Source organism: Equus quagga, unplaced genomic scaffold, assembly GCF_021613505.1.
Source record: "Equus quagga isolate Etosha38 unplaced genomic scaffold, UCLA_HA_Equagga_1.0 203_RagTag, whole genome shotgun sequence".
Taxonomy (NCBI): domain Eukaryota; kingdom Metazoa; phylum Chordata; class Mammalia; order Perissodactyla; family Equidae; genus Equus; species Equus quagga.
In genome coordinates, this window is record NW_025798627.1 from 670,222 (window position 1) to 687,541 (window position 17,320).

At 40.7% G+C, this 17,320-nt stretch overlaps 1 protein-coding gene across 2 annotated transcripts in view; it reads left to right on the plus strand.

The window, feature by feature from the left end:
* Nucleotides 1-6,758, plus strand: part of LOC124233459 (glutamate formimidoyltransferase-like) — a 37,082-nt gene extending 30,324 nt beyond the window's left edge. For both annotated transcript variants that reach the window (XM_046650557.1, XM_046650559.1), the window contains exon 6: nt 4,485-6,758. In XM_046650557.1, coding sequence (XP_046506513.1) covers nt 4,485-4,921 — 437 coding nt within the window. In that variant the 3' untranslated portion in view covers nt 4,922-6,758. The remainder of the gene's footprint in view (nt 1-4,484) is intronic.
* Nucleotides 6,759-17,320: the final 10,562 nt, after the last annotated feature.

A 17,320-nucleotide genomic window follows, 5' to 3' on the forward strand; every position in this document is an offset into this window, starting at 1 on the left:
TATGTAAGTAAGTATGTAACCTGTAACTGAAACTGGGAAGATCTCGGCTTTGTCTCTGCGTGAAGTGGTAGAGGGCACGGTTGGTTCTACTTTGATAAACTTGGGGGCAAGCGAGTCATCTGAGGCTCTTCTTGCCTGGGCTGGCTTCATTCTATGACGGTGTCAATGTGTACCTACTTCTGTCATGTCCTCTCTGAATTATTATTACTCTGAAAGATTCAAAGTTGAGACGTTGAGAGTCACAAGTCCTCGTGGAGCAGGAAAATGCCAGAGCCATTTTGCAGAAGGACGGCTGAGCAGAGGCAGTATCTTGAAGAGGCGGAGCTTGAATCCAGACCCCTGGGGAGCCTTTCCCAGCCCTGCACCACACAGTTCTCACTTAGCTTTCTTTTCTGTGGATTTGGCCACATGCATGAGAGTTCTGCATTCTTCCCGCCATGAGAGCATTGGACTTAGCAATTATGTTTGTTTTACGGCTTTAGTCATCAAATGTCCTGTTTCAGCTGTGGTTTCCCTTTAGTACATGTTCTAAAAAATGTCATGTGCCAATATGTAATGACGACTGACTGCTTTTGATGTAATGACCGCTTATGTTTTTGAAGCTGAGGTCCGAGTCTGTTACCTTGCTGTGTGTTACTGTGAGCAAAGACCACGTTTAGGGTAGGTTTATCTTGTCTTAGCCTTTTTTGAGTTTTTGTACCCAGCAACCTACATGGTTCCTGGCAATCGGCAGATTTTCAGTAAAAATGTATTTAATGAGGGAGTTGCATGCTGGTCCATGAGAATCTATTTATTCAAATCGTAATATAATCCACAAATTTGAGGTTCTCTCTTCAGATGTAAAAATGCCAAATATCCCATAACACCACCTCAGCTCTCTCCTCACACATGTTTTAATACTAGCCACCAAAATGGAGCTTAATATAATAAATTGAACTTCTAAAGACATCCCTAAGCAACTTCTGACCCCCTAAAATGAAAATCTTTCTGTGGAGGCAAAAATATTGGATCTTTTCACCTTTAGTTGATTGAAGATGATGGTGCCGAGAACTATTTTTGAGAATAATTTTGATTATCATAAAGGGAAAAAAAAACCCCGTGTTTCTTCTGAGTGCTGCTTTTTCATTTTCTAATGGGCTCTTCACTATTGTTTTGTCTGAATGCAGTTTTTTATTTGTGCTATTCCAGACGTGGTCCTACCACAAGCGTCTTTAAACCAGACATTAATAGCATAGTTCACAGTCATTACTGCCAGTGCTCAAACACAAATATTGCATTTGTGTTTGCAAAAGCTACACATCAGATGTTAATTAAGTGCATTTGGTTTTTTTCTGCTTAAACAATCTGGCATAAAGAGTTTACATCTATATCAGTTCACCATAAGGTCTCTACAATATCTCACTCACCAGCCGTGCAGTATATGATAAATACAGTGTTTCCACACAAGAAAATAACAGAATTGTCAGGAAAACATCAGGCCTGTTATATTTCCCTGTGAAATAATAGCAACTGAATCTCAGTTTCTTTTTCTTTTTGATAAAAAATAAAGTATTTAACTAGGGGTAAACACCAATATTTAGAATGATAAATTTTTCATTAAAGAACACATGGAAAGTGAAATCGTACCAGAGCTTTTTTTCCTTGTTTTTAGCTTGCTTCAGGGCGTTGTGACAGTTGCGTTGGAATAAAATTGGAACTTCAGCTCGAAGCGAGGAGGTTCATGCTGCCGCCAGAGCAGCCGAGTGCCAATCTGCGGGAGGCAGGAGTGTGCAAAACCGCAAACTGAGAAACAAACTTTCACATCAGGTTTCTAATCTTAGAGCAAAAATGGAATTACTTCAATTATATGACATTTAACCAGAAGTACAATTTGCTGCAATTAATTATCTCCCTTATTTAAAGATTCTTACTAAGTTTAAATTAGCATAAAAAATCAAATTCTGCATTTGCGTGAGGTCAGTGGGGCTGCTGGATTTCAGCTCAGAGTTTGGTTCTCTAGGATTGGGTCGCCATATTGGCGTTGGACTTGGGGAGGAGGAAATGGAGGAAATGGGAAAAGCCTGCATTTGGGCAGAAAGCAGATTTCTTTATCTTTTTTTCAAGGGAGAAATGGGTCGTGGCCTCATGACCCCTCTGGGAGAAAACTACTGTCCAGTTAGTCAGAGACTTCTCAGACTCATTGACTGTCTCTGTTTATTCGCTACTTGAATAAGATACAGTGATAAAACAAAATAAATTATTATGCAGCTGAAGTTTAATGGAAGGATTCAAAGTACTCATAACTAGGGCATATATAAAAAATGATCATTCTGTCTTAAGTGGTTACCTCTTATATTGTTTAAAAGAGAATATAAAAGTTGCTTGTGATGTCTACTTTTATTTTTCTAAGAAATGATTAACTTTATGCTTTTGAAGGAATTTTTAAAATACGTTTTTATTTTAACTAAGTAAATCAGTGTTGGGGCAAGTGTATTCTTCCTAGAATTCTTGTGCTCTGGGCTTAACATCTAAACTTTTTCTATCTTTGATAATTTACCTTAGGCAATGAATTCATTTACTAGCAAGAATGATCAACTTTGGAAATTCTGCTAAAAAAAGGGACAGTTATTGGGCACATGGTGGTAAAGAGGCCTTGGCTTTTGCTGGGTAGGGGATTCAGAAGTCCCAGGGCTATAGGGATGGAATGACTGTGCCCCGCAATGTGGGGAGGAAGAGCCCTGGGCCCATATGGAGGAACTTCTGTTGAAAGTGATTTGCTTCCCCATCCTCATAAATTACATGTGAATAAATGAATGTTGATTGGGCATTTCAAAGTTCTGGAATAGCAAAGGTATACAATAGGCCCAATATGTACTTCGAATAGTGGTACTTATTGTAACCAGTATATATACTCTTCAGCAAAATCTGAGTGTGATCCAGCTATTTGTTGGAATGATGAGGCCACTATTTGAGTCAGAATAGGGTGTGTACATCAAATCTGAGGAAATGGGACTATTTGTAACATTACCTGTTGAGAGGTAGGGGAGAGAGAAACCATGCTTGGATGTTTTTCTTTAGTGAATGAATTAGCGTTGACAAAAAAAAATTCCAGTTGTACTCTGTGAAATGTTAAAACTGATATAATTCTCAAAGATATTTAGAGTAAGTGATTGGTGTATGAGATTATAAGAGAAATGTATTGACTGTTAGGAAATTTAATTTTTATGAAATCAGCATTATGGAGAAGTACCGTAATTTGATTCATTCCTGCAGAATTCCCAGTAGGAAGAGGCCCAGCCTCGGGAGTTGAAATGTTTCATTATGTACATGTGTGGGAAAAAGATGAACTGTGGTTTCCGTGTGCTGACTTTCTGTAAAGTGTCTATTAGTATGAGAGTACCCAGGCTAGGCAGCAAAGCCCCCAACCACAGCTGTCTAGCAGAAAGTGAACTCAGCCAGATATCTCTGATGGATACTGACATCATGAGCAATAAGTTTGAAAGTAGGAAGAAAAAGCAATGGCAGTAAGATAATGTTGAAATAGTAGCTAAAGAATTGCCATGTGCTGAAGATGAGGTCAGCCTTTATCCCCTATCAATCCCCCGTCAACTTTGCTTTCAGAAATGTAAGTTTCCCCCAAATGAAGAAACCGCAGACCTAAGCTTTTTATACCAATGCTAATTTAACCAAGTTGTCCATCTTACAATGTAAACTATAATTAGAGTAGGACTATTTATGTAACACGAGCTGCACCATCCCTGAGGCAGGGAAAGTGGGACATTTGCCCCTGGGCTCAAGAGTGGCAATGGCAGTTCCAGTCCCTTGGGAAGCTGGGGATGGAAGAAAGAGGTGCCTCCAATGGGTTGTTCCAAAGAAGGTATACATAGTGTCCCAAACCCTGCCAAGCTTCCTTGTCCTGAGACCCGAGAGTCCCTTTGCGCTTTCCAATTCTGAGGCTATTGGTCACTTTTTAGTGACCTCCTTCCCTAACCAAGACTGTTGTTGAGGGTCATTTGAATCAGATGTCAGTCTAACTCAGTGCCAACAGGTCTGTGTCTGGGGAGGAAGCGATGGATGCAGACTGTGATTTACTCCTGTCTCCCAGACCCTTAGGCCTGGCACTGAATTCCAAGCCCTATGGAGATGGCCTTGGAAATGAATGGAAGGCCAAGGCTTTTTGCTGCTGTTGATATTTAGCTCTCAAGTGTGCTTTCTTTTTTCTGTTGATATTTTGGAAGATTGGGGTCTTCGTAACTATTCTAGAAAAAACAGCCTTTAGGTACTTTTAGAGTAGATAAAAGTGTCTGCCTGTAGCTCAAATAGCTCTGTTATAAAGAGTATATGTATGACCTTTAGAAAATTCTGAAGTTGATCATCAGGAATATTTGTGTTGATTTAAATAAAGCCAAGTAAGGGAAAATCCCTGAATTAAAATTAGCTAAAGAATAGAATCTTCAAAACGAGGCTTTGCTTTGCTTGATTAACATGCTTTTCTAATGATTTAGGCATTGGCGCTAGCCCGTATGTGATGAACTGCAATGTTACCATAGACTCTCAAGACTTGGCTGTGGGAAAAGAGATTGCTGCTGCCATTCGGGGCTCAAGTGTGAATGGATTGAAGGGCATCCAAGCGATGGCTTTTCCTCATGAAGGGAAAATTGAGATAGCTTGCAACGTAGAGAGTTTTGAAGATCAAGAAGCTACAGAAACCTCAGAAGAATCTCAATACATGGCCTTCAGTGTCCTTGGGGACCATTTTTCTTATGTATCTCCTCATTACATAGAAGCTCAGGTTAAAAAGTTGGCGAGTGATCGGGGAATTGGTACCATAGGGAGAGCATTAATTGGATTTACACCCCAAGAATGCAAGAACTGTGCCGAATATGCTATAAAGGAAAGTATTGGAGAATTCTGGAGGATACGAGGAGGTGTTTTCATGTGATCCAATCTAAGATTTTGTTGAAATTTTAAGGAAAACGATCAATCATTACAAAGTTTTCTTTTGACCAGTGAAGATGAGGGGAAGATACAAAGAGCTTGGTTGTAGCTGTGTTTTGGAAAATTAGGAGCATTCTCTATTCAGCAACAACAAGTGTTTATAGATTGTCCGTAATTGCCCTATGATATTTCTAGTCGTCATTAAAACTTCTCGAGAACCTACTCTGCATCAAATTTCTGCTCTTGTGTGTGTTAGCAGCGCTGCTGAGTCATCTGGGTAAAATGGCCCTCGTTGCTGAATCACCTTTTTTCTTTTCAAAGGTTCAGAACGGCTCTTTATTCAGTCCCTCCTTCCTCATCCTCAAGAGAAGAGACTATTAACCTTTTTTTTTTTGAATCACCTTTAATTATTGTGTACAAAACTAAAAATGGACTCAATTTATTTGGTTCTTCTGAACTCTTTATTTCCAAGTTCTGTAGTCAACTCTCATATTCTGAGTAATCATTTTTTTTAAATGTACACTTTAAAGAAATCAAACTAAGTGACTAAAACTGGGGAGAATTATAAAATAAGGTTACTCTTTCAAAGCATGGTTGTTCTTTCTTGCCTTTCTACTCTTAGGATGACCCATTGTTCATTCTGGAGATGACTCCAAAAGCCAGATTTATCTAATTTTCCTATGTTTATGTATGGAGATGGAATGACGCTGTTGGCCATGACGCCAAGGAATTGGGGAATTTAACTGAAAAGTCTGAAGCTTTCGGGAATATATTGCTCTTGAGCAAAGAGAAGGGCGTTGGTGGAAGCATTGTATTTGAAAGAAATAAAAATATGCTGCCTCTTTATGAAGTAAAAGAAGCCACTTGTTGATTCTGGCATTTTGGTGTAAATCCTTAGTATTTATATTGCTTTAGAACAAGGTACTTTCTATCCATAAAGCATACAGAAATGAATTTTTCCATAGATTTTTTTTTCTTGCTAAAGAAAGATTATGGTCTTGTCTAATAAAGCACATAATGTGAATTTATTTTAATTAATTAAAAATAAATAAAGAGGTTGAACTCAATCTTTTTATAGGACCCAGTAGTTTATCCTAGTATTGTTTTTACTTAATTTGACTCGACTCTGATGGCATGAATTTTGTTCCAGAATTATGCTGCTTTAGTTGTTTTCTTCTTGCTGTCAATGTAAATACAACGAAGGTAGAGAAACGATGGAGCAGGTCTGGTTTTCAGGCGTAGGGAAGTTTGGTCGCTGTGGTGAAGAGAGCACATGCTACCCAGTTAGACCCGAGGTTCGCCCTCTCAGTCTGGAAGAGCCGAGAAGCAGCAGTGCCAGTCCTTTCCGCGCTTTGGCAGAGGCCTCGTGGCCCAGTAGAACGCGCACTGGACAGTGGGTTGGGAGGCTTGGGTTCTGGCCCGCTTTTACCTTCTGTACCCTTAGTTCCATTACCTATAAAGTAGGAAAAAAGAGTTCCCACCCTGACCAAGGGCTGTATGCTGGGGGATTAAATGGAAGTACTTGGTAAGCTGAAAGGTAAAAATGAAGCATACTATTAATGTTTTTTCCTGATCTCTTCTAGAGCTTTGCTTCAGTGTTGGGCATCAACATTAAACAGATGAGACAGGGTAAAATCACGTGCTGCCGCTGAGTCAGCTGGGCTTGTAGGAGGGGTTGATTCATTTGCCAGGTACCTGAGTTAACCTCTCCAGGTTCATAGCCCTGCATTCCATGTGGCTGGCCCTCAGCAAGGCCTGTTTGAAATCAAACGTCTAAGTGGGTACGGAGTTTCAGTTTGGGAAGATGAAAGAATTTCTGGAGACGGATGTGGCGATGGTTGCACAACAATGTGAATACACTTAAAAAAGGTAAATTTTATATTATGTATATTTTACCACAATTATTAAAGAGTGTATGTTAATTTCACAATAGTTTGAAAAAAGCAGCTAAATAAGATAATTTCATTAAACCCAAACTTTCTAAATAAAATTTTGGCAAATTTCTACCCATTAAAGTATCCAAAATATAAGACCTGTTCTTCCCTATTTAGTCTATTATGATGGGCTCTGGCACTACATGTGAAGTTTAAAATAGGGCTGATTAGGGGTCAGCCCGGTGGCGCATCGGTTAAGTTCACACGTTCCGCTTTGGCGGACCAGGGTTCGCAGGTTGGTATCCCGGGTGCAGACATGGCACTGCTTGACAAGCCAAGCTGTGGCAGGCATCCCACATATAAAGCAGAGGAAGATGGGCACGGATCTTAGCTCAGGGCCGGTCTTCCTCAGTAAAAAGAGGAGGATTGGTGGCAGATGTTAGCTCAGGGCTAATCTTCTTCTTCAAAAAAAAAATAGAGCTGATTAACTTTGTTCTTTGATCCAGCTGTCTCTTCAAAAACAAGAATTTACTATTTTTGTTGTGATTTTCAAGACCAGCACAATCCCACTTCTTACCGCTCATTGATATTCTAATTCCCCTGTTCCTTCGACTGTCTTTGTGTCTTCGCTTTCTCCCTTGCTCTACCAGGGTCTGTAGAGAATCTGAAAGAGCTCTGACTTGCTGCAGGTTTATTCTGTGGATGGATGCAGTATCACCAGCTCTTTTTGGTGGAAGTAACTGGGACGGACCTATGACAACTAAGAAGGATTGTCAAATTGGGTTGAGAAAATCTGACAAAATGAACTAACTACCGTGACTCCTATGAACCTTTTCTCATATTGGCCTCTTAGGAACAAACCGAGAGTTTGTGCAAATGTTTCTGCAGTATTTTTGTTTTCGTCAGACCACAAAGTGGACATTGTTGGAGTGTGGCTTCATAGCTCGTTTAACCTCCATCTCCTGCCACATGACTTTGGCCGTGACTTGTGCCAGTTGTGAATAGGACAAAATTGATGTGGACAAATAGAGTTTACATTTTATCAACTCTTTAGTGTTTCTGCTCTACCCGACTTTAAACTTCAACTTTTAGTTCCCTAGAAGAGGGACGAGGAGAGCAAAAAGCCAGACTATGAGGGTAATAAGAACTTTTGTTGTTGTTGGGGGCGGGGGGGAGGTTGTCATTTGTGTCCAACCTGAATTTGAGCTTGACTCAACAATAAATTCAAACTCCTCAACATAAGAGGGAGGAGCAGGCTGAGTAAAATATAACTGCAAAATCAAACAAAATGGGGGGTGATATTTTCATTCCTCAACATGATGAAAAGCCTCGCTCTGTAATTGGTTTGTACGGTCTTGGAAGTGGCGTCCGTGGTCCACAAAGGACCACTCTCTGAGAGAGCTGCAAGGAATTTATCATTCCCTCTGGCTGAGCCAAAGCAGGCTTGATATACAGTTTTGTTTAGTGTAAATATTCTCATGTTACTGTTTACCCTGTGGGGCTATGAGGATCTCACTGACTGGGGTACGTGCTCCACTGCCTTGCTTTTAAAAGGCATTTATTTGACTCTGTTGTTTGTACTTGCCCAGAAACTTCAGAGAAGGGCCCAGGCACTTGTTTGATAAGCATCCAGACCATGCTCCCGGAGTATGTCATGCTTGGGGTTAGAAAAGCTTATTGTTTTAAGCAGGCCTGCACATGGCTTCGAAGGAGCCCATTTTTCATCCCTAAGAACAATTAGGACACGAACAGCAATCTCTTAAATGCTTCTCGAAGGTGTAAGAAAAGGTCCTGGTGAGTGTGGCTCTGCTGGAACTCAGCCTGAAGGTGAATTTCTCTGCCACTTTTTTTGTCCCTATTTGCAGGTTTTTGAGGCAAATTAGTTTGTTGTGGTAAAATTGAGATGTGAGTCAGATCCCTAACATGGGGTGAATTTCTCTTTCTAAATGTGCAGTGTGTGCAGTGTCCCGCTCTTGACTCTCAACCCCACAGCCACCCTTCTTATGCTGCCCTTTGCCCCTGGGACCCTGCAAACCACTTTTCTCCTTTGCCGGCTGGTTCCCTGTCAGGCCCAGACAATACGGGGTCCTAGACGGGGAGGCTGCAGGGCTGGAGGAGGCCTGCTCCTTCCATTTGTTTCCTTCTTCTGGCAGTTGCCCCTTAGCAATGGCTCTTGACCTGACAGTGGCTCTTGGTTCCAGACTCCAGCTTCTTTTTCTGATGCTTTCAGAACTGGCCTCATCATTCCCCTCCGAAGCACCAGCAGTGGCTGAACAATGGCTCTGCAAGGCCTTTCCGAAGCTTCTAGGCTCTGAGAATCCAGCCTCCTCCTTTTGTTCCTTCAGCCTCAGGGCAGAGTACATCCTGCAGTTCTGTCTCTGGGGTGCCATGTTCTTTCTTGGCTCTTTTGGTTCTCTAACAACTGTTGACCAATTTCTTCTATTATCTCTTTGGAAATACTTAATGTTGTTTCTGTTTTCTTGACTGGATCCTGTCAGAAATAAAATTCTCAGGAGACCAAACAGAAGGAACCAAGAATAAGGCAGAAAATATTTAGTGAGCATATAGTTCCTAAGGAAAACAACCCAATGATGGTTGCTCCCCTTTTCTTCTCATTAGCATTCTAGTCTCTTAATTTCGTTGTTTTCCTATTGTCAATCTCTATGTTCCCTTTGACAGTCTTGCTATTCTTTCAACTCATAGGGAGTCTAAATATTGACTTGAGGTGAGGGTGGGAAATATCGTGGTAAACCATTGGATGGAATTTTCCAGTGAATGTCATTTATGTAGTAACTTATTCCACCATGTAAAATGTAGACTAATATAAATTTTTTTTTAAAGATTGGCACCTGAGCTAACATCTGTTGCTGATCTTCTTATTTTTTTCCTCCTTCTTCTCCCCAGGATCCCCCCAGTACATAGTTGTATATTCTAGTTGTGAGTGCCTCTGGTTGTGTAACATAATTTTAACAATTAAAGTCTTTTAAATCTAGTTATGTGTCTTTCCTTTTGTGGTCATCTTCACCTGCCAGGTAGATGGTGCCTTTTAGCTGGTGGTAGGCTCCCAGCCAAACACCTTTCCCAAACCTCCTGTGTACCATCCTACTAACTTTTTCTTAGCGAATCCCATATGTAGCCAGTCACTGTTTCCTAACTTCTTAGGTACTTATATCTTCATGAAGACCAACTGTTTTCGAAAAAGTAATCATTGTTATTGATGTAGTCTAGCAATGACCCATTGTTATAAAGCTATATTGTTTCTAGTAAGTGTAAAGCATTTTTGGAAATTGATAAGTATTACTCTCTGTCTACCCTGAAATTATATTCAGTAGTTCATCTTCCTTCATGACGTCTACTCCAATATTTCACAAGGCTAGAAGGTAGATAAAATAGCAAGATACAGGAAAAGAAGTCTTCAGAGAACCCTTTTGGCCTCACTAAATGTGGCTATCTTTCGTTGAATTCCAACTAAGTGTCAGGTACTAGTATATGATTTTCACAACAACCCTTTGGAGTAGGTGATTGTAAAGTAATAAAACCTCCCAAGTTTCTTTTAGCCCGCTGGGTCAACCAAGAGCCTCCTCTCACCATATCCTATATCCTCTGGATTTATACCATGCTCTAACCCAGAACAGTGACCTTGGACCCACATCCTCAGGACTCCAGGCCTCCTGCCAGGCCTGGTCAGCTTTTGTTTCTAGTATCTTGTGATCCAGTGAGAAATTGTACATCCAGTTGGTTGACCCTCCCCTTTAATGACAGTTCTATAGGATGGCCAACCTCAGAATCCTGAAATTTCTTCCAGACCTTAGACCTCTCTCCAATACTTCTGTACTCTTTCTCATTTAAAATTTCTTCCAGATCTGTCTTTTACACAATTAGCATGTGCTGAGTTCTTGCCCATTTATTCCTTCCTGTACCTGGAAGATCCATCAGTGTCTAGTGTAGCTTCCTCCGCTGGACTGTCAGTGGCCCCTCTGCAGGACTGGTTCTGTGCCGCGAGGCACAATCCTGCCTCATCAAGTGTGGGAGTGGAGGATATATCCCCACATCCCCAGATTTCTCTTAGCTGAGTATCCTCAGATTGAGCCACAAAACTTGCTCCAATTAATTGGGAGATTCCTGGAATCACTCACACTGTCCTGAAAGAGCCAAATTGGCCATAGGACCCAGAATGGCCCCCATCAGTATTTGAGTCAGAGAGGAAGATAGCCACCAGATGGTGCCAGAACTGCAGCCAGGACCATGGTGGCTGTGGATTGTGTAGCCCAAACCCCAGAAGTCACTTGGGTTATTTCTTTTACTTTGAATTCACATCCACACATTTTATGCAATTATGTTTTTCAGACTTGACACATTGAGTTGTGGCTGGGTTTGATTGATCTCTTATTTGTCCTGCTGGCTAGACTATAAAGTCTCTGAGGATAAGGCTCCATTCACAAGTATTTATTGAGCACCTACTGTGTTTCAGTGGCGCAGATTTACCACGATGCTAATGAAACTTAAGCTGCACATGCCTTCACTTGCACGAAGCCCTTGTGAGCCCTGGGATAGGCCCTGGTATGACTTTGTAAAACTTGCAAATGGAAGATATTTTAGACACAAATTGTTGAAAATGCTGTCTCTTTCTGATTATACTTCTTCATTAAACTTCCCCTCATGACAGGTGGTATTGGAATAGCCAGGGTCGGCCTCATGGGACTGCAACCTGTGCAACAGCAGAGTCACATGCTTGATTCATTGCTCTGCTGTCGCCGAAATTGTGAATAATTTTTAGGAAGACGACCCCCGTTCTCATTTGCACTGGGCCCCACAAAGTATGTAGCTGTTTCTGGGAGTGGCTCTGGGAGTTTTTGGACTCAGTGAAAGAGGAAGTTGAGTTGGGGATAATTAGGATTTCGTGGGATATGTTTATATGGTGCATAGTCACTTCCATGTGGAGTGCAGTTATTGCCAGCTCTCCTAGGGTAGGAATGGCTTCCGGGAATAGTCCTCGCCCCGACTGTGATGGTTCTCCCAGTGTTGGGACACACAAAGCAGGGCCAGAGGAGTGTCACAGATGAATGTGTTTTCTGGTGCCCAGAACCAGTAAGACCTGAGTTGTGGAGGAAAAAGAAAGTTCAAGAGGTATGGAGCCAGAAGCCAGAGTGTGGAAAATCTTTCCAATTATTAGTAGCATAAAATTGTAAGCAAAGGATGTGGTTCTTAATAATGTCCATTAAAAACAGAAACTGTGTCCTGCAGGAATATATATGTTGATGTAGTTTATAAAATTATAAATGCAGCAGATTATTTCTTTTTTTCGTGAAAATCATATGAGGTAGAATTGATCAAAATTTCTGTTTTGGGGAACAAATCTCTGGTAGCACTACAAAGAGCAAGCACGCAGTGTGGGAAGCTGTGTCCTCAACATTAATAACTATAAACAGATTTCTATCAACCATTCTAGAAAAAAGAATGAATTAGCTTTATGTTCTCTTTATATAAAATGACAAATTGTCATTTGAATAGATGATCAAAGAGTATGCAGCCATAAAAATGTGGAAAACATGTAGAAAAGTGTCATAGAGATAATTAATAAAAATGTTAGAATAGCGATAATATTTCTTTGCTTTTAAAAATGTGTAATTTGTTGTGGTTTATTTTCTCTTTCTAAATTCACTTATGAGCTTATTTTTTTATTGTTTTTCTATTCATTTGCCTGTTTGTAATCGAGGTTAATTGACATAACATTATATTAGTTTTGGGTATACATTATAATGATTCAATGTTTGTATATATTGCAAAATGATCACCACAGTAAGTCCAGTTAACATCTGTAACCATATGATTATTTTTCTTATAGATGGTACTCAAAATCGTATAAGCTTCAGGCCGCACAGAATCTGGATCTGCCCCCGTGTGCTGAACACATGCAAGCACTTGACTCATATCCTATCTTATTTAAGCCTCACAACATTCATCTGACATCCATATTATTCCCACTCTGCAGGAGCAGAAACTGAGGCTCAGAGAGGTTAAGTAAATTCCTTGAGGTCAAGCAGCTGGTGAGTTGCAGGGCCAGGTTTCTGTTCAGCTCTGTTCTTTGGGAAGTTTATGCTTTTACCCATTGCTCTCTAGTTTCTAGAACAACAAGTCATTTCCCCGGAAAAGTCTTCTAAGATCACCGGGTTAGGTTATGCTCCATGATGCCTGTCCTTTCTTTCATAGCCCGCATCACAGTGATGGAATTGCTAACATGCATGTCATCATTATGCTTCAGCCTCCATGGAGGAAGCTGCTTTATTGATAGCATGGGGTTCAGCGTGTATAGCCAGTGAATTAGGTCCCCCTATGTCTACTAGTTTTCAGAGACGTGTTAGAGCAGCTTCTTGCTTCAGACTCTTTCTTTTCCCCATTTCCTCCTCCAGGCAGAGGAAGGGTCCAGGAACCACAAAACATTAGGCTCAGAATGAACACCAGAGAGGGTTAGGATCATGCAGTTGGTAATGGAGAGATGTGATTGTTTTTTCATTTACACCTTCGGATGGATGCCTGGTACCCATTCTAGGCATCAGGTACCCATTTCCAGGGGGAAGGAGTGGCGGTGGCGCTCACTCATGCCATAAATGTATGTTTCATCGTTTTGTGTTTTTGTAAACTGAGTCATCTTAAAATGGGAGAACACCTGTATCCAATTTTCCCTGGAATGTACAACTGAGTTCTCTTATACTCCTCATTTCAGACGGGGTTTTCTGGATGACACCATCTGGGAAATGTCACTTTGATTAAAGTAAATACGCAGCCTAGTTCACACTGGGAGCCTATTTGAATTTCCCTAAGTAGCCACATCTTACAGAAGCAGAAGGCAGTCGGCTCTTTGGGTTGGGAGAAGTTGAGAGTGTTGCATTCCACGCTTTGGTGTCAGTCGAATGGCAGTGTGTGGCCGACTGAGCTCTGAAGGCTTTTGTGTATTTTTCTTTTCTTACCATTGGGCAAATTTTTTTCTTTTTCAGTTTATTTTGACACTGAGAAGAAAATGCATAAAAATAAAAAACTTAGCTTTATGATTGCCAAGTTTTTCTTCCAAACTAAGAAAAGGAGCCAGTTGTTGAAAAATATGATGAATGGCGTCCTTTGTTTTATTTTCAATGTAGCACACGAGGGCAGTGCCATGGAGTGAGGCCAGATTCCCCAGGCGGGAGGGAGCGCTGAGCTGAAAGGAGGCCTAGTGGTTTGGGGGACGGGGGTCAGGTTGGTGTGTCAGGATTTCCTCTCAGCTATGGCAAACAACTCTTTCTTTCCTCACATGCCCACCCCTCCTATCTTTCAGTCGTTCTTTGTGTTTTCAACACTTGCTACTGATGAGGATGTCATCGATTTGGAAGAAAACACTATTGGTACAATGTGGGGCTTTCAGCTTTGAGCTGTGGTTTTCCCAATTTGCACAGCTACTGACTTATGTGAGTGTGGGATCATGTACGGTTGAGGGCAACAGTCAGTTGTTAATGTGTAAGCAAACCCTACGATTGTTAGCATTATTCCTCCTTTGTTGTCGTCTTGTCACCAAGTGGGCTGGGAGAGACAAGGGCAGAGACTCCAAGTTCCCTGTTCCGAGAGGCAGCCTCAGAGCAGTCCCCTTCGGTCTCTCTGCCCGCCTCTCCTCTCGCTGGGGTTAAGGGGCGGGGGCGGGTGGCAAGGGTCGCACACTTCACTTTCAAGGAGGCCAGGGAATGTCTCAGATGGCTTTAAAGCGTCCACGTTTTCCCGAAGAAGTTAGATCTAAAATTGCCCTGTGGACAACGGTGAACTGTAACGGGCTGGAGCCTGCGACACCTCCCCCGTTTGGAAGTCCCCTCTGAAAACGTTCTGGACCTTGACTGGACTATTTAACTCATTTATTATAAATTTTGTTTGCAAAGGTGTTTTTCCCACTGGACGGTGAGCTCTTTGAGAAGAGACTGTTTTATTCGCCTTGGTAATTCCAATGTCTGGCGTCAGAAAATCTTTGTTGAATAAATTAGTGCACAAACAACTGAGTTCGGAGGTTGGTGTTGGGTCAGAACTAGACGGCTCTCCAGGCGCAGATGGTTTAAGCTTTTATCAGCTGACTTGAGGTCTTGTCGCGTGCCGTTGCATCACACTGGGAAAGTACAGTTAAAGGAAGGAACCGTTTGGAACTTCTAGGGAACTGAAATTTTGGCTCAGCTTATGTGTGAGGCTGGGGAAATCGGATGGAGACACCCAAATTCCTTGTAAAGATAGACAATCAAATGACTCTGGAATGCAGACACCTGACTGACTTCCCAGGGAAGCGTTAGCGGAGGACGGAGTGCTGGTTTGAGCGACTCAGGCTTCTTCCTGCTGTCTTTGCTCTTGAAATTCGGGCTGTCTTTTAAATGCCCCAGGATCCACTTGTAAACTCTTTAAGCAAAAATGATGCCAGGTTCTGTTCTGTGGCTACCAGATTGGAGCTTTTCTCTCCCTGCTTCATTCAGTTAATTGAGCTGTGCTGGAAGGTTCAGTAATTTATTCTGTGGAGTCTTTCTGCGCAAACAATCCCAGGCTGAGGGAAAGAGGCTTAGCCGAATCTCTCAGACGCTTGAAATGCAGAACTCATGTTTTAGAAAACACTAATGAGTCAGTGTCCTCAAATGTCATCAATAAAAGACAGTCTCCATCATCAGCTTTTCATTAACTGAGCTCAGAGTTGCTTCCTCTTATTGCTTTTTACATGTTTACAGTATCTCATTCTTTCCTTGATTCTGGATTTTCACACCATATGGCCACATCTTTAAGTCATTTTTCAGCTGCTCTATTAAATAGTAAAATGAGATTCAGAACAGATTTCTTTGATTTTAAAATAGCATTTTGGATGTGTGACTTTTTTGTAAATAAAAAAAGAATTAAAGCACTCAAAAGCATGAAATTTCAGGTATTCCTACCCAGACAGTGGAATAGGTAGCTTTCTACTTATTTAGAGTAAATATATGTTTATCTCATGGAATTTCACCTGCAGTATAAATTGATTCATTCAGCCTACATATTGAAATTCATTTCTACTTAAATAAGATTTAGCCTCCACTATTGCTAATGAGCATAGATTGAAAATGAAATTGAAAATATATCTTTTGTAACTATTCAATAGTATATTTCTCATTAGAAATGATTGCTGTATTTTATAAGTATACATACTATGTATCAATAATGTTCAATTCTGTAATTGTGGTTGTCATACTAGTATTTAATCAAATGTAGGATTTGTTTATATTTTACTTTTTTTCTGGACTCTAGTGGTTGGTTCCTTGAGAAGTGGCAAAGGAAAGAGTGTCACAGCTAACATTTAGACCTCAGTGGGTGGAGTTGCTCCGTGACGGCTAAAGCGTGTAGACCTGCAATTTAATGCAATTTACTTGTAAGGGATGAGACATTTAAAAGGCTATTGCATATTTACTGCTTGTTTTCTGAGCCAGAAAGGGCCTTTTGGTGTAAGCTGATTGGGGTTTTGTTTTGTTTTGTTTTGTTTTAAAGGACAGTACTTAACCAAAGGAAACTGCTGCATGAACAAATTTCGTAATATGAGTAAATTTGCCATTGATCCAGACGTTAGCAGTAGGGACTGTGTCAATCACAATTAGTCAGCTTATGAGGATGTGATCTGAAATCTTCAATTATCCATTAAAATCTGGACATCAACTTGAAGAAATGACTGACCTAGAGTTGATTGTTTAAAGTTAAAACCTAGTGCACTCAACATCCAAAGGTCAATAGTCTCTTAATTGTAATTCAATAAAGTCAATTTTAAGCAGTATGCAATTTGTGAGCGTATAAATTCAGTTCACATGTTTTGAATCCAATGATGGTACTATTTACTAGAGAAATATGCTTTGGTTGAGGATAAGTCCACTGAGTGAGTATATTTGGATTTTAATTGATGTTTTTAAGCTTATTATTTAATATGATACTTAGGAAAGTAGCAATTTGGAGCAACTGTTCTACATAATTCAGGTAGAATTCTGCTTTTCCTGAATTATCCTGGTATATTAATTGGTTTTATTGTCACCGTGACGAACTTACACAAGATTTTTAAATCACAATAACAAAAAAGTAAAAAATTATTTTTAATTCTGTTTAAAATTTTAAAATCACAAGCACTTCCATGTGTTCTGTTGTATTTTTTTCATAACATAAACCTCTGGAAGAAATATAAGGTGTCTCCCAACATGTTGTGTACCATTTATGGGATGCAAAGATCATCTTCACAGCCCAAACCGAGAGGGCTGCATGTTTTCCACAAAACAGAAACCATCATCTCTCAGCATTTACTAAACACCTGAAAGTTAGTGGGTAGAAAATTGTATAGACATGGTGCTTTTTCCTAAAAACTTGAAATTAAGATAGATGGCACTTATCCAAACAAGTAAAAGATGGATGAATGACAATGTGATATAGACAGTCCACTGACAGATCAGAGGGACAGACGCTCCTCCAGCCCCGTGTGGTCATTTTGGCCTGAAGGTGAGCACAGAGGGTCCCGTCCTTGAGGGCGA